At 38.1% G+C, this 18,371-nt stretch overlaps 1 protein-coding gene across 5 annotated transcripts in view; it reads left to right on the forward strand.

The window, feature by feature from the left end:
• The window catches only part of C2CD3 (C2 domain containing 3 centriole elongation regulator), a 158,026-nt gene that overhangs the window by 65,247 nt on the left and 74,408 nt on the right, over positions 1–18,371 (forward strand). For all 5 annotated transcript variants that reach the window (XM_066250210.1, XM_066250213.1, XM_066250217.1 and 2 more), the window contains 5 exons: positions 4,481–4,603; positions 7,324–7,818; positions 12,399–12,550; positions 13,493–13,742; positions 16,750–16,930. In XM_066250210.1, the coding sequence (XP_066106307.1) occupies positions 4,481–4,603; positions 7,324–7,818; positions 12,399–12,550; positions 13,493–13,742; positions 16,750–16,930 (1,201 nt within the window). The remainder of the gene's footprint in view (positions 1–4,480; positions 4,604–7,323; positions 7,819–12,398; positions 12,551–13,492; positions 13,743–16,749; positions 16,931–18,371) is intronic.

Here is an 18,371-nt window from a genome sequence, read left to right on the forward strand (position 1 = left end):
TGTGAATTAGGGACATTAATATCTTCATTTTTCAGATGAAAAAAACTGAGATTAAGTAAAGTTGAGTAACATATAAGATCACCCACGCTAATAAAAAACAAAACTAGGACTCCATCCTAAGTTTTTTGACTCTAGACTCTAAGTTCTTAATGTCTTTTCTGTGCTCCCTACTATGGAAAGTTGACTGGATTGATATCAGCTATTAGCCTTAATTTGAGATACTACTTTTTCAGGTAGAATATAATCAGCCCATGTTCAAAATAATGTAATATGGGCAGCAGTTTTGATCAGCTATTCTTAGCCTATAAAATCCATTTGTAACTGCTACAACATAAATCATTAAACTATGTCATAAGCAGTTTTTACTTCCTCAGTAAAAGAGTAGCTTTTGCATCTTTGACCTCTTCTTTGGTATGGATAGCATGAGGAATGCATCTTGTTTGTTTGTTTTTTAGAGTTTCTTAATGGAGCAAAATAGGAAGAGGAGGAAAAATACATAATTTTATAACCTCAAGAAAACCTCTGTAAACATTTCAGTATATTTAAATTGAATCACCTAGTTAATTTCTTTTTTCTAATTGTAAAAGAATTACATTTTTATAGAAACTTGAAAATTATTTTTGAAAGCAAAAACTCACCTATAATCCTATAACCAAGAAATAACTATTGTTAATGCACTGCTCACAAAATTTAAGGGATCGGGGAACATGCAGATACTCCAGTACTTTTGTATAGTACATTTTCACCAATGAAATAAAAGTTGGTTTTGCACCTCATTTGCATAATCAAACAACTTTCTTTGACTTGTCATTTGCTTTTCTGATGTTCTTGTTTAATTAAAACAAATCAGCCTGACTAGGCGGTGGCGCAGTGGATAGAGCATCGGACTGTGATGCGGAAGGACCCAGGTTCGAGACCCCGGGGTTGCCAGCTTGAGCGCGGGCTCATCTGGTTTGAGCAAAAAAAAAAGCTCACTAGCATGGACCCAAGGTCACTGGCTCGAGCAGGGGGTTACTCAGTCTGCTGAAGGCCCGCGGTCATGGCACATATGAGAAAGCAATCAATGAACAACTATGGTGTCGTAACGAAAAACTGATAATTGATGCTTCTCATTTCTCTCCATTCCTGTCTGTCTGTCCCTATCTATCCCTCTGACTGTCCCTATTAAAAAAAAAATCAAATGCTTCTTTTTTTAATCACTTTATATTCATTTTGAAATACCCCTAATTTTTATGAGCAGTATATTTATATGTGTCTCCTTTATCTTTTTCAAAGGAATACAGTATATCAGGTCTACCGGAAAGTTCTGTTTGTTTCTATCACAACAAGTTTCGACATGTAAGCACATATTTATTTGGCGCATGTGTGCCTCTCTATTTTTATAATCATTTAATGTATACATACTGACGTAGCAAATTAACTAAAACAAAGTTGATTCACGTTAGTCTTACGTGTGAAACGATAGTGTACCCATGGCTACTGATAAAGTTCATTTACGCCACTGTAATTTTTACGAATTTCAACAAGGAAGAAATGCTACAGAAGCATGTCTGTCACATCCACCATATTCCCCGGACTTAGCACCCTCTGACTATCACTTGTTTTTGTCCTTACAAAATTTTTTGAAGGGCAAAAAATTCAAAAATGAAGAAGATATCAAACAAGCACTGATTCAGTTTTTCGCATCAAAAGATAAAACATTTTTCAAAAATGGGATATACAAATTGCCCTCACACTGGCAAGAAATTATTAATAATAGTGGCAATTATATTATTTAATAAAGTTTATTGATGGTAAGAAAAATTTGTATTTTGTTTTATCCCAAAAACGGACAGAACTTTCCGGTAGACCTTATATTATGTATGTAAATCTTTGACAGTGTTAGGATAATTTTGTATGCAATTTTTATCCTTTCTTTTTTTGGTGACAGAGAGAAACAAATAGGAAGGGAGAGAAGTGAGAAGTAACACCTTGTAGTTGTGTCACTTTAGTTTTTCATTGATTGCTTCTCATACATGCTTTGATGAATGGAAGAGGTGCTCCAGCTGAGCCAGTGACCCTTTGTTCAAGCCAAAGACCGTTGGGTTGAAGCCAGTGACCGTGGGATCATGTCTATGATCCCATATTCAAGCTGGCAACCCTGCGCTCAAGCTAGTGAGCCTTCACTTGAGCCAGATGAGCCTGTGCTCAAGCTGGCGACCTCAGGGTTTCGAACCTAGTTCCTCAGTGTCTCAGGTTGATACTCTGTCGTCCACTGCACCACCACTGTTCAGGCAATCCTTTTTTTTTTTTTTTTTTTTTTTTTTTTTTAACATCTTGAGGGTTTTTTGTTTTGATTTGGATGTTTTTTTGTTTTGTTTTGTTTTTTACAGAGCGGGAGAGAGAAGGTGGGGAAGAGCGAGAAGCATCAACTCATAGTAGTTGCTTCTCATATATGCCATGACTGGGCAAGCCAGGGTTTTAAACCAGCGTCCTCAGCATTCCAGGTCAAAGCTCTATCCACTGCGCCACATCGGTCAAACTATCTTGAGGGTTTTTATTCATTTTTTCAAAAATATATATTTAATCTTTTCCAAAGTTTTATAAGTATTTGAATACTCTTATTTTTATCAGACATTATAAACAAGTATTATTTATGGTAATTCAGACTTTTAGTAAACATTTTTTTTTTTTTTACAGAGTCAGAGGGATAGACAGGACAGACAGGAACAGAGAGATGAGAAGCATCAATCATTAGTTTTTCGTTGCTCATTGCGACACCTTAGTTGTTCATTGATTGCTTTCTCATATGTGCCTTGACCATGGGCCTTCAGCAGACCGAGTAACCCCTTGCTCGAGCCAGCGACCTTAGGTCTAAGCTGGTGAGCTTTTGCTCAAACCAGATGAGACTGCGCTCAAGCTGGCAACCTCGGGGTCTCGAACCTGGGTCCTCGGCATCCCAGTCCGACACTTTATCCACTGCGCCACCACCTGGTCAGGCAGTAAACATTATTTTAATGACTATATTATTTCATCATATATATTATTTCACTATATATAATCAGAGCATAGGAATGTGCTATGATTACCTTAATTATAACTTGATTATTAAACATCTAGTTATTTCTCATTGTTAAATATATATATTTGTGTATGATACTTTTATGTATTTATTATTATTTTTTTAGAAAATGAATAGGGTGACATTGATCAATAAGAGCACATAGGTTTCAGGGGAACATTTCTATAGCATTTGAACTGTTGATTGTGTTGTATACCCATCACCCAAAGTCAAACCATTTTCCATCACCTTATATTTGTCCCTCTTTATACCCTTCCCCCAAAACCCTCCCGTATTTATTATTTTTTTAGTGTAAATATCCAGAAGTAAAATAACTGGGCCAAAGAGTATGAGTATTTAAAGCTTTTCATATTTATTGCCAAATTTGCTGTCCAAAAGTATGTTGTCGCCTGACTGGGTGGTGGCGCAGTGGACAGAGCGTCGGACTGGGATGCGCAAAAGTATGTTGCCAGTTTATATTCCCAACTTTAGGCATATGACTGCCTCTTTCTCCATAACTTTGATAGCATCTGTAATAGTGTTTTATAATTTTGCTAGCTTTAATGGCAAAAATTTTTATCATCTTAATTTCATTTTATATTTTTAAGAGTTAAGTTGAACAATTTTTATAAAGAACTGTTAAAAACAGAAAAGAGTGCCTGACCAGGTGGTGGCGCAGTGGATAGAGCGTCGGACTGGGATGCGGAAGGACCCAGGTTCGAGACCCCGAGGTCGCCAGCTTGAGCGCGGGCTCATCTGGCTTGAGCAAAAGAGCTCACCAGCTTGGACCCTAGGCTCCAGCAAGGGGTTACTCGGTCTGCTGAAGGCCCGCGGTCAAGGCACATGTGAGAAAGCAATCAATGAACAACTAAGAAGTCGCAACGCGCAACGAGAAACTGATGATTGATGCTTCTCATCTCTCTCCGTTCCTGTCTGTCTATCCCTGTCTATCTCTGCCTCTGTAAAAAAAAAAAAAAAAAAAAAAAAACAGAAAAGAGTAATCTTCCAACTTTTTTGTGACTCATGAAGCCCTCTGTAATCTCCCAAGGAGAAGTACTGAAACCCAGAAGAGGTGGCCAAAATATGACAAAGTATGAGTTTCTACTTAGTGTTGCCTCGGTCAAATAATTAAGCTATTTACTTCATAAAGCATAGGTTCGTTTATGAAACATCATATGTTGTCATTTTTGTTAAAATTCCCTGTGGCTCCTCTTTTTCTTTTTTTTACAATTTTTTTAAGACTTTATTTATTTTAGAAAGGAGAGAGAGAGAGAGAGAGAAGGGGGGAGGAGCAAGAAGCATCAACTCCCATATGTGCTTTGACCAGGCAAGTCTAGGGTTCGAACTGGCAACCTCAGCGTTCCAGGTCAACACTCTGCCACCACAGGTCAGGGCCCTGTGGCTCCTCTTTAACTTACACTTTTTCTTTTCTTCTCTCAGCCAGAAGCTGTTGGATCTGCATCACTGTCTTTGAGAGCTGTCATTCAGTCTGAGCTCCTTTCTTTCCGTGACCAGCTTCCAGTGCAGGAGGAAAGTGGTCAGGCTCCGCTTGGCCCCCTCAAGGTACAGAGATAATTCAGGCAGTCCAGTGTTGATGAAGCAAATATTACTGGCTGGCCCTGAGAATATAGCAATGAACAAGAAAATCGGGGTCTCTGCTTTTGTCGCTTATATTAAAATAGGACAACAGGAGAGCTGTAAGGAAATAAATAGTATGTGATGATGAGTACCTGGGAGGAAGGAGATGGTGGTCAGGGAAGTCTCTCTAAGGAAGTAACATATTAAGGTGAGATTTGATGAATGAGAGGAAGAGACCACCAAGTAAAAAGTGCAGGAAAGATCATTCCAGAAAAAAGGATTAGCACATACAAAGGCCCTAAAGTGGGAATGGGCTTGGTGTTATCAACGATCAGAATGTTGACATAGGATAGATAGCCCAAAGGGAGAGTGGTAGAACGTAAGATTGGATGAGCAGGCGGAAGCTATGTCATTTAGAGCTTTATAGGTCAAAGTAAAGGGTTTAGATTTTATCCTAAGTGCCAAGAAGGAACACTGAAGCATGCGAATGACATCTGATTTACATTTTAAAAGATTACTATATAGAAAATAGACTGTAGGGGGCAAGAGGGAAAATGGAAGAGTTGTTGGATTAGTTCAGAAAAGAGATTGTTGATGTCTTGGAAGAGAGTAGTGGCAGTGAACAAGGAGAAAACTAACTGAACTTGTTCCTGGTGAATGAATTCTGATGTGTAATTCATTGGAGAGAGGGTTCTTTCCTTGTATTCAGAAGCATCAGAATTTCTTAGATGGCAGAATTTGAAAGTGTGGCTTGACCTGATGAGCTTTTAAAATTACCAGAACCATACCTAAAACATTTGCATGGCCCCTCAGCACCCAAAGGATAACATATAGGGTATGCCGTTGACTCCAGCCTACCACTGTAGCCTTCTCCCTTGCAGCTTTCCTACCAAGAGCTATGTCAAACTATATAAAGTCTTGCTAAGGTGTCATGCTGGTTCATGCCTCCATGCTTTTGTTCTTGATTTTGATTATGCTTCCTCTTCTTGGAAGCCCTGTCTGCCTCTTCCTGGTCTTAATAATAATGCCATTTAGTTTTTCTTTTTCTTTTTTTTTTTAACTCAATGAGAGGAGGTAAGGCAGAAACTGACTCCTGCATGTGTCCCGACCAGAATCTACCCAGCAAGCCCACTAAGGGGCCATGGTCTGCCCATCTGAGGCATTGCTTTGTTGCTGAGCAACTAAGCTCTCCTCAGTGCCTGAGGTAGATGCCATGGAGCCATCCTCAGTGCCCAGGGCCAACTCACTCCAATTGAGCCATGGCTGCAGGAGGGAGAGAGAGAGAAGTGAGGGGAAGGGATGGAGAAGCAAATGGGCGGCTCTTCTCTGTGCCCTGACCAGGAATTGAACCCAGGACACCCACACGCTGGGCCAACACTCCACTACTGAGCCAGCCAGCCAGGGCCACCATTTAGTTTTAAAGACTTGTGTGATTATTATTGCAAAAAATCTATATCACATTACTCTTCTGCTATGAAAGTTTTATTTTTTCCTTGCCTAGTTCATTCTGGCCTGCAATGTTTAAAATCAGAAAAGGGTAAAAATAGAATTGATGGACTAGAAATTGTTTCTATCCTGCCTTGAGAGAAGTTCTGTTCCAGACAGACTGCCATCTAGATTTGATAGAACAAAAGAACTTTACTGTGGGTTTTAAATAAAAGAAACAGGAAGTTCTCTTTTTCTTTAGTTATTCAGTCTCATAATAGTGACCACTTTTGTTCATCGTTTCTTTTGCATCCTCTTTTACTTAATATTTTTAACTTTTAAAAACCATTTCAAACTTACAGAAAATTGTAAAAATAATACAAAGAACTTAACATACCATTTTTCTAGACCCACCAGTTACTAACATTCATCACATTTGCTTTATCATTGTGTACCTCTTTTTCTCACTTTCTCCTTTTCGCCTCCCCCCACCCCACTATATAACACATATACAATTTTTTTCTGAACTATTTAAGATTATGTCACAGACATCAAGTCTCTTTTCCTCTAAATTCTGGTATATATTTCCTGAGAACAAAGACACTATCATATGTAACACTGTACAGTTATAAAAATCAATTTAAAAGTGTTACTGTATTCTATCTATAGTCCATACTAAAATTTCTGATTGTGCCAGCACTTTTTTTTCAGTTCATGATCCATTACATTTAATTGTATCTCTCTAATCTCCTTTAGTCTGTAACAGTGCTGCAGCCCTTCTTTGTCTTTGAGTACTTTGATATTTTTGAAAAGTAAAGCCAGTTATTGTGTAAATTCTGTACATTTATTAAATGGCATTCTGCTATTCGGAAGACTTGGCCTTTCTCCCGTATTTACTTATATTGTTATGGACTTATGGAATCTTACATTATTAAATTGGTTATAACCCGTTACTGTTACTCATTTTGATGCTCAGATAGTCCCAGATTTGGCCAGTGGGATCCCCTTCAGCTGGATTCTGTATCCTTTCAGTATGTCTCCATCCTTTTCTGAGCATGTCCTTATTTTTTGGCACAAGTCAATGTACCAGTTTCATCTTATATTATTGATAAATCATCTGCCTACTTTTACTTACTCCTGGTAAGAAAAACATTCATACTATAACGGTATTTGTGAATGAATTAATATATTTCCTAACAATCCAATGCTGCATCCAACTTTAAAATTCTGATTCTGATTCTAGAAGAGATTCCTAACTCACTTTCTTTTGTGTTCTGTAGATAACTGTGGAGCTTGTTATGGATAACAAGGATTTCACTGGTGTCAAGACAAAGTTAAATAGTAGCACCCAACATACCCCACTTTGTTTTCTTACAAGTCCAGATAAGAAACTACCAGAAAGTAGCCAACATGTTACTTGTACAAAAAATTTACAGAACCTAAATCAAATTCATGAAGAAACTGCAAAGGAAGACCAGAATTTGTTGCTCCCCAACCCACAATCTCCAAGCCCTCTTGTACCAAATCCTTCAACCTTCATGGCTATTCCAGCCTCTCACAATTTAGTAAATCAGACAGATGGGTCAACCAAAGAGAGTGCTTTGCTGTTGCATGTGCTGTTGATGGTGCCAGATGGGAAAGATTTCATTACTGGGGAATCTGAGAAACAACCACCGTGCAATGTTTATTTAAATTGCAAATTCTTCAGCACAGAGGAAGTCACCAGATCTGCCATCGCATGGGACATGACACAACCAGTCTTTAACTTTTCTCAGGTACCTTTGTACATATCAACATTTCATATCCATTAGGGATGTAGGGGGGTGGGAGACAAGTATGTTTCCCAAGTTTATAATGCCTTTGTAAAAGAAATCCAGAATGTTCATACTGGGAGGGACCTTTGTAATTTTCTAGTATATATGTCCAGTTCCACTGTAGGATGGGAAGAGGAAAAAATATTGTCAGCATTTTCAAAATTTTTGTGTCTTTCTCTGTTCTTAGTTCCCACTATTTCTTTTTGCCTGAATTCTGAGTTCTATTTCTTGCTGCTTCCTCTAGGGCTTTGATCACCTAAATTTCCACTTTTCCTTTCTGTTTCTCCAATCTCTCCTTTATTTTTTTTTATCTACTTATATTCTCTCTAATTTATTTCTTTATTTATTTCAATACTCCATTTTACTTGATTTCTATGTAAAATTTCACACTACTGGTTATGTTGTTTTCTTACTTGATTTTTGTAACTCTTCTTCCAAATTTATCGGCTGTAAAAGTTTTTATTTCTCCTTCATATTTGAAGGATAACTGATAAATATAGTATTCTTGGCTGGTAATTCCTCTCTTTCAGTACTTTGAATGTTTGGGTCCACTCTCTTTCAGCTTATAGAGTTTCTGCTGAGAAGTTCGAGCCCTAATGGGCTTTCCTTTATTATGTTCTTCTTTTCCCCAGCTGCCTTGAGGACTCTTTCTTTGTCATTGATTTTTGACAATTTTATTATGATGTGCCTTGGAATAGGTCTGTTTGGGTTGAGGTATCTTGGCGTTCTGTTTGCTTTTGGATTTGAGGCTGTAACTTTTTCCATAGGCTTGGGAAATTCTCATCAATTATTTGTTAACAAGCTCTCCATTCCTTTCTCCCTCTCTTCTTCTCATATACCCATTATTCTTAAATTGCTCTTTCTCATCGAGTTGGACAGTTCTTGTGGAGCTCTCTCATTTTTTCTAATTCATGAGTCTCTCCCTCTTTTCTGTGTAGCATCTGTAGTTGCCTGTCTTCAATGTCACTGATTCTTTCTTCTATCTGGCTTGTTCTATTAGCTAAATTTGCTACCTCAATTTTCAGTTTATGTATTGAGTTCTTCATCTCTTTTTTTTTAAAGTTTCATTCTCTTGGGTGAACTCATTAAGTTGCCTATTGGTGTTTTCTCCCATCTCATTGAGTATTTTCAGAACTTCAATTTTGAATTCTCTATCATTTAACTCCAAGGTTTCATGTGATTGAGATTTTTTTTCTGGAGATTTTTCATTTTTTTTCCAGACTATATCTCTGTCTGGTGTAGCCATGGTATTTGATTTCTTTTTTCTGGATGGCTTTTCAGAGTTTTACTGTTAAGAGCTCTAACAAAAAAAAAAAAAAAAAAAAAAAATTTAAAATCACAATTAAAAACTTTTTAAAAGATAACAAATTAAAAAGAAAAACCATAAAAAAGATCAAAAATTTAAAAAAGAATAATCAAAAACTAACAAAACACCTACAAAAAATAATATAAAATACAAAAATTAAGGAAAATGAAATTCAAAAGGTAAATAGAATATGAAGGGAAAAAAAGGAAAAATAAATTTTGGTTTTGAGAGGTTACTGTTTTCTTCCAGTAGGTGTTGTTGTGTTACAAGTTTGAGCTCTGTGTAATTCCTGGGCTGTCCTCCACTGACATGTTGCTGTTGCAATGATGTAGGTGGGGCTGCAGTTGCATTGGTGGGTGGGATGTGTTGTGATGGCTTTAGACCTTCGGATTTCCAACTTTACAGCTCTAGCAATGATGATCTCAGGCCTCCCAATGTTCCTCCCCATGTATCAACAGACTAGGGGACCAGCTGTGGAGCACCTTTGTTCTTCAGGGAAGATAGTGGCTCTGGAGAGCTAGCTGTGGGGTTGGCTGGGGCACTGCACTTTAGTTTTTTCTGTCTCTGCCGAATGTGGGCTGTAGTCAGATGAGGGAACACTGGCTGTGACCTGTGCTGTGCCGCTTCTTTGATTTATCTCCCTTATGCCCCTCTGTCTTACTGCCCCTCCCAGCAGAAGGAGACCCAATCACTCTGGGTTTCCCTCTTTGTACCCCTCAGACAAAACCCAACAGCCTGAGCTTCCCTCCTTCCCGTAGTCTGGTAGAGAAAATAAAACGCAATCACTCCAGATTTGTCTTCTCCCCAGAGTGGACCGTGAATGTGTTTTATCTTCTGCCTCCCCTTTTCAGCCTGTCCCACCTTTAGTCAATTTAGTGTGCAGATCTTTCAGGCATGCCTGCGAGCTTAGCTGAGGTTCTTTCACTACATTATGGTTGTTCAATTTGTTGAAATTTCAAGGAGAGAAATTAGGAGTATCTCTCACACTGCCATTACTCTAATGTCATCTCTAAATTTACTTCTAAATTTGGTTTTCCTCTTGTCTACCCTAATTCATATTATAATTTACTCAGAAACCCAAGTAGAACATAAAAGTCAACTCTTTCTTACGTAATTATTCACCAAGCCCAATAGATGTTGGAAACTTAATTTTTCTGGAATAAATCCTCCTATCTCCACTTCATTGCCATTGCTTTTTTTTTCCACCCACCCCAAAATGAGAAACGGGGGAGGCAGGCCTGACCAGGTGGTGGCGCAGTGGATAGAGCATCGGACTGGGATGCGGAAGGACCCAGGTTCGAGACCCGAGGTCGCCAGTTTGAGCGCGGGCTCATCTGGCTTGAGCAAAAAGCTCACCAGCTTGGACCCAAGGTCGCTGGCTCCAGCAAGGGGTTACTCGGTCTGCTGAAGGCCCACGGTCACGGCACATATGAGAAAGCAATCAATGAACAACTAAGAAGTCGCAACGCGCAACGAAAAACTAATAATTGATGCTTCTCATCTCTCTCCATTCCTGTCTGTCTGTCCCTGTCTATCTCTGCCTCTGTAAAAAAAAAAAAAGAAAAGAAACGAGGGGGAGGCAGACAGACAGACTCCTGCATGTACCCGACTAGGATCCACCCAGCATGCCCACCAGGGGGCAATGCTCCGCTGTAATGGGAGCCATTCTAGAGCCTGAGGCAGAGGCCATTGCCATTGCTTTTATTCAGGCCCTCGCTCTCATTCAAAATAGACTTCAGACTAGCATACCTGTTTTTGTTTGCTCCCTATGCATTCCTTCTGTACACCTCTGAAACACTAACCTGAGTATTTACTCCTGCTTCAAACCTTTCAGTGTTACTTCATAGCCTTCAGGATAGAGCCCAAATCCTTTAAGAACTGTCTATATTTCTCCAGTTTCCACTCTCGCCACTCTTCCCTTCACATTAGATAGTCCAGCTGTGCCTGACCAGGCAGTGGCGCAGTGGATAGAGTGTGAGACTGGGATGCGGAAGACCCAGGTTCGAGACCCCAAGGTCGCCAGCTTGAGTGCGGGCTCATCTGGCTTGAGCAAAAAGTTCACCAGCTTGAGCCCAAGGTTGCTGGCTCAAGCAAGGGGTTACTTGGTCTGCTGAAGGCCCGAGGTCAAGGCACATATGAGAAAGCAATCAATGAACAACTAAGGTGTCGCAACAAAAAACTGATGATTGATGCTTCTCATCTCTCTCCATTCCTGTCTGTCTGTCCCTGTCTATCCCTCTCTCTGACTCTCTGTCTCTGTAAAAAAAAAAAAAAAAAGATAGTCCAGCTGTGCTCAGCTACTTGCAGTTTCCTGAATATTCTCCTTTCCTACCTCTGTGTCTTTAAATGTGCTTCTGCTGGAATTTCCTCTCAGCTTTCATGACCGCTGTTAGGCAGAGCTTTTTGTACTCGTTCACTCGTGCTATCCTTAAGATTTAGGTTTACTTTCTCCCATGTGCTCAGAGTACCTTATGGAATTGGAGTTTCTTAGATAAATATAAAAGAAGATCTTCTCTGGTTGTCTGCTCTTCAGATTTCACCCTTTTGCCTCTTGTGTTTTCTATAGGTTACATCACTAGGGCTTATCTCTCCTCTGCTTTACAGTTATACTAAGGTCGGGTTTCTTCAAATTGGCGGGCCTTTACTTCCATTATTAATTTGACCTGCTCTTGACTCTAGATCTCTAGTTCTCTTTGTGATTTCTCTTTTTTCTTTCAGCTACCAACTGGCTGGCCAATTCTGGAGTAATTTTATATAGAAAATCCAGATAGACAGTTGGCCTTGCTATTTACCATAGTACCTGTTAGGCAGAGCTTTTTGCAGTGAGCCATACCATTCAACCAGTAGATTGGCTGCCCTTTGATCAGGTTGTTTGAAAAACATAAATCTTTAGGAGGGGATTAGAAATGGGTCATTTTGCCTTAGGAAAGGTTGAGTGAGCCTGGCAGGCCCCATAACTGACATGTCTGACAACATTCTCTGTCCTCAAAGCTGCATCTATATGAACTTTATCATCTAAGAACTAATGCCATTTTGTTTTTGGCCTTTATATATGTTGGTCTCTGACACCAGACTATGGCTTTAATTTGAGGATGTAGATTGGATTTTAATGTCTTCAGCTCCTAGCAACTGTGCAAGGCACACAGTAGACTTTCAGTAAATGTTTATTGAATAAAAGTATAAATTACTTTCTCAGCGGTGGGCTTTTTTATATTTTTTATGTTCTTTTTCCCAGGTGATTCCTGTTTCTCTCTCTCCAAAAAGCTTGGAAAGGCTTAAGAACAATGTGATGGTAATTGAAACTTGGAACAAGGTGCGGAGCCCAGGACAGGACAAGCTGCTCGGGCTGGTGAAAGTCCCCCTCCATCAGTTTTACATGTCATTCAAGTAAATAGGACCTTTTGAGTATTCTTTGTTTTATATCTTTAACTTTGTATAGACAGAAGAGGAATTCCTTTGGTTTGCAAACATGGCTAGTTCAATAACTTTTTGGAGGACTTTTTCAATTTCACCATAGTTTCTGCTCTTCTGTGTTAAAGTAGTCTTAACGCTTACTGTGTTTCAGGCCCTATTTTAGGAACTTGACCCCCTCAAGTCATTTATCCTCAGCAATCCTCTGAGGGCAGTAACTTTTCTTTTCCCTGTTTTATGGATGAGTTAACAGAGGCACACAGAAGTTAAATAACATGACGTATGTATTACAAGTAGTACACCAGGTTAGAACCCAGAGAGCCTTGCTCTAGAGTCCACTATCCTTTACCAAGAACCTCTGCTGCCACTTTACAAAACAAATACTTTATCTCCCTGTCACAAAACTGTAGTATTATTCACGTCAGCTATTTTCAAGATTTAGTGTTGTCTTTCAGACCTTCAGATTTGATTAATATACCTAACTTATCACTACCCAGCACCTACATGGAGTATTTATTGATTCATCTGAAGGCAGTTGCTATCCTCAATACAGTGTTTTTTTTGTTTGTTTTGATTCAAAGTGCTGATTTTAAATTATTTTAGCACTGACCTCTTTCCCAGCATCCTTCTCATGGATCTATGTTTTAAGTGCTGTGTTTTATATTTTACAAAGGGTACTGTTGTAGGTACTATCTCGTGAACCTCTTTTTACCCTTAAATTGCTACATTTAGAACTTAACTGCCTGGTGATTTTTATTTGATGGGTTATGGATAGATTCATGTTTTTTCAAACCACCATTGCTTTTCTAGTTTTAGATCCATTTTTAACAAACTGAAAAAAATGAGCCAAGTAAGAAATGAAGCAACTCTATGACATGATTGATGATTGCTATTTACCCATGTACAATTTCCCTTTAGAGATCCCAAGATTTCTCGCCTGCTGCTTAATGCTCAGTACCCAGTTGTTGCTGTCGACAGCTACATGCCTGTGATTGATGTGTTCTCAGGCCAGCAAAATGGGAGTCTTCGAGTCTTTTTAGCTATGGGTTCTTCGGATCAGATAATGGCACTACGAAGATTAAAGAATGAAGAAGAAACACTTCCTCCCTTGAGCTCTAGGCCAGCTCATTTACTGGACCAGCCATCTAACACATCTGTTGTTGTGGAGGTGACTAAACACTTGATTGTTTATAAAACCGTAATCTTATTTTAAAGTGTACCATGTGATGTTTTGATAGATGTTTATGTTGTGAAATGATTATTACAGTCAAGCTAATTAACATATCCATCACTTCACCTAGTTACCTTTTTGTGTGTTTATGGTGAGAATCCTTAGATCTACTTTTTTTGTTTTTTAATTTATTGATTTCAGTGAGAGAGGAAGGGAAACAGAGACAAGAACATCGAGCTGTCCCTATATGTGCCCTGACCGGGGATCGAACCAGCAACTTCTGCCCTTTGGAATGATGTTCTAACCAACTGAGCTATCTGGCCAGGGCAGATCTACTGTCTTTTTATTTATTTTGAAAGAAGGAGGACAAGGAAAGAGAAGGAGAGAAGCATCAATTCATTACACTTAATTGTACCATTGATTGCTTCTCATTTGTGCCCTGCCCTGGGCTCAAACCAGCAACCTTGGGAATCAAGCCAGCAACTGTGGGTCAAGCCTGCAACCATGAGATCACACCAGAGACCTTGGTGCTCTGGGACAGCGCTCTAGCCACTGGCCAGGGCCATCGGAAGTTTTAAGTATCATAATCTCATTTTATCCTGCAAGTTTTAATGAAACCATTGCCCAAATCCTTATTTCAGTAATGAAAAGCATAACAAAAGCATGTACTTGCACTTTAGTGCTTGCTTATAGATCAAAGGAATCATTAGTACTTTTCTTTTGTGGTTTAAGTAGATATATGTGTTTGTCTGATTTTCTTGAATTTATAAAGGAAATCTAATTGGACAACCAGATCCTAATCCTCTAATTTAGGAATTTAATTGCCTTTTTATAATATTGGAGTGAATTTTAGCTCCTCTAAAAAAATATAATCTTAATTTTAAAAAATGTTTTTAATAATTCAGGAAAAAAAAAACAGGATGGGGAAAGGAGAGTGATTCCAAATGTAAGCCAGCGAAATCTTACTGTTTTTCTTGACTAAATCCGTGTTAGAAAGTTATAGTGAAGTTGCTAGCTTTTCTAATAACTTAAAAGTAATATTTTTTTACATAGTGCTATACAAGTGAGAAAGTACCTTGACATCATGTTTCTTTTCCTAACAACTACACAAGGTGGGTCATTTTCATTCTCTTCCATAGATGATAACATGGAAAATCAAAGAGATTGTGTTACTTGTCCAGGGTCCCATAGCTAAGAATGGGAGAATTAGGGTTCCAACACAGGTCTTCTTACTCTTATATCACATCCTATTGTATCTTATATTTGCTGTCTAATTTAACTAAATCTTAGTCTCCACACCACTTAAGTATGTATTTTTTAATCTGAATCTGAATGACAAATTTAATTTTTCTAGCAAAGAGGAACTATTAGGAAAGTGTTTATTAGTATTATTGTCTATTTGTCATGAACTCTAAACTTTTCTGTTTTTTGTACATTAGTATCTATCAATAGTGATTTATTTTTATTTTAAAATGACATAAAAACAAAAGTAAAGAAAAATCATCTATAATATTCCCAACTCTTAGTAAGTATTACATGGCCCTCACATTGCATGCAGTGGAGTAAGTTAGAAAATGTTATTCACTATGAACATAAAAGAAGTCCTTGAAATGTTTGATATCAAACAAATAACAATTGTTGCCTGACCAAGTGGTGGCGCAGTAGATAGAGAATCGACCTGGGCCACTGAGGACCCAGGTTTGAAACCCCAAAGTCACTGGCTTGAGCACAGACTCACTAGCTTGGGCACGGGGTTGCCAGTTTGAGCATGGGATCATAGACATGACGCCATGGTCGCTGGCTTGAGCAGGGGGTCACTGGCTCAGCTGGTTAAAGAACATATGAGAAACAATCAATGAACAACTAAAGTGCTGCAACTATGAGTTGATGCTTCTCATCTCTCTCCCTTCCTGTCTATGTCTGCTTTGCTTTAAAAAAAACACAAATACACGGTAGTTGTTTCTCTTCTACACTCCTAAGTTTCTCATCCAGTTCAGTATGTGCAGAACTGAATTATTAAATTACTCTGATACTGTGTGGCCATGTTGAGCAGATGCTGTAATTCAGAGAGGTTTTTCTTTTCTATATTTTTATTCTCTGTGGAATAAAATTGAAAGTTTTCTGTTTTCATAAAGTTTTTGAGCAGGTATCATTGACATGTTTTCAGATCACAAAGCAAAGACCTAATCTCTGTTCCAAATTTATTGAACATTAAACATATATAAATTATATAGTCTGACCCTTATCTGAACCCTGAATTTCCTCTTTAAATATTCTCAATAATCAGTTATCTAGTGTCTGCTGAACCTATGTAGAACAGAGTTAAAGAACTTTGGCTGTGGTATCAGACTACCTGCGTTCAAACACCATGGTCCCACTGTTACTAGTTATGCATGTTAAATGAGCTAATATAGGTGAAGGGGTTTGTAGAGTGCTCGGCTCATAGTGAATGTTGACTGCATTATTAATTGTTAGTAGAAGTACCTTGAGTAACAGTATATTCACCACCTCACCACGTAGTCCTTCCCGTTAGTGAACACTTGCTATTATTCCTGACTTCATTAAAAATAGTAACTAAGTAAATTATTACCTGTTTGTTTCAAATGTGTATTTCTTATTTTATTAAGGAAATTGCCTTCTATTCTTAAGTGTACTGAGAATTAGGAACAAATGTTAGATTTTATCAAGTGCTTTTTTAGTCTTTAGTAAGAGACTCATGGGTTATTTTCTTTTTTCTTTTCATTAATGTACTGAGTCACAATTATGGATTTCGTAGTATTGACCCAGTCTCACAGTCTAAAATAAATCCATCTTGATCTTATTATAATGAACAGTTGTAAGATTTATATACACTGAAAATTAAATATGAATTAATTAAAATTAATGATTTAGTATAGGCTAATTATGCTTATTTCTTCATCTGTAAGACTTCATAGAGAAGCAAGAATATTCTAATCAGGTTACTCTTTAAAGCTCACCAGTCTCTCTCTGTTTTGTTTAATAGGCAGAAGACCAACAAAATGGATTGGTGGAGCACCACTTTGAGCTCCATGTAGAAAAGGTTAAAGGATTAGTCCCTCTTCAGGCAACAGTCTGGGGAGAAGCAGATTGTTATGTTCAATACTACTTTCCAGTTCAAGACTCACAATCCAGTATGCTGAAAGGACCTGAGTTCTTTGAAAATGGTAGGTTTGAGAGATTAGGCCTTCTTGCTCTTATATGATTCTTTTATTGGATATACTTAGGAGTTTTTTTTCTTGAGTGAATTATGTGTTCCTCAATCTTTATCGTCTTAACTAGACAGTAGATAGACTAAATGTTTGTTTTACTTTTTCTAAAAAAAATTTTGTAACTTTTTATTTTGATTTGACTTAAATATTATGGAAAAGTTGTGAAAATAGTACAAAGAATTTCTGTATACCTTTATCTAGATCTATCAATTATTTACATCTTGTTTCATCTTATTTACTTGCCTACTCACTCTTATCATCTATAAACATACAGTTGATTCTCATCATCCATGGATGTTATAGTCTATAAAGTCTTTAAGAACACTAAATTAGAAAATACTAAAACCATTGCTCCTTGGAGAAATTGGTTTCTCTTTTTTTTTTTAGAGGGAGAAGTGAGAGTGACGAGAAGCATCAATTCATAGTTGAGTTACTTTAATTGTTCATTGATTGCTTCTCATACATGCCTTGACCAGGGGGCTCAAGCCAAGCCAGTGACCGCTTGCTCAAGCCAGCGACCTTGGGATCATGTTGAACCCGCTCTCAAGCTGGTGATCTCAGGGTTTCAAACCTGGGACTTCAGCGTCTCAGTTAGATGCTCTGTCCACTGCACCACCACCCGTCTGGTGAAGTATATACATGTACATATCTCACATAGAACAGAATCTTTTTTAAATTTTATTTTTCAATTACAGTTTACATTCAATATTATTTCAGTTTCAGGTTTACAGCATAGTTAATCATAGTCTTAAATTCTAAAATCAATTTATTCTGATAAATTCTATTTTCTTTATTTTACAAAAGAGAAAACAAAGTTCAGAGTGTGAAATGACTGAGGCCGCCCCACTAACAAGTACCAAGGTTGACATTGATACCCTGACCCCTGGTCCCAGAGCCAGAGCTCTTTGCACTACACTACACTGTCTCCACCATACCTATCTTCTGATCATTTCTTTTCTTTTTTTTTTTTTAATGTTTATTAACTTCAGAGAGAGAGAGAGACAAGAACATTTATCTGTCTCTGTATGTGCTCTGACCAAGATTGAACCAGCAACCCCTGTGCTTCGGGACGGGGCTCTAACCCAGTGATTTTCAACCTTTTTTGAGCTGCAGCACATTTTTTACATTTACAAAATCCTGGGGCACACCACCTACCAAAATGACACAAAATGACACTCTAACACAGTACATATTATACATATAGTTAATAACATAGTTTCTAAATGGATTTATACTCACACCTGACCATGTCTCACAGCACACTAGTGAGCCGCGGCACACTGGTTGAAAAACACTGCTCTAACCAACCAAGCTAGCTATCTGGCCAGGGCATATCTTCTGGTCATTTCTGAGAGCTGAAATAAGTAGGCAGAATATTGCTTTTTTTTACCTCACC

This window comes from Saccopteryx bilineata, chromosome 1 (genome assembly GCF_036850765.1).
Source record: "Saccopteryx bilineata isolate mSacBil1 chromosome 1, mSacBil1_pri_phased_curated, whole genome shotgun sequence".
NCBI classification, from domain to species: Eukaryota; Metazoa; Chordata; class Mammalia; order Chiroptera; family Emballonuridae; genus Saccopteryx; species Saccopteryx bilineata.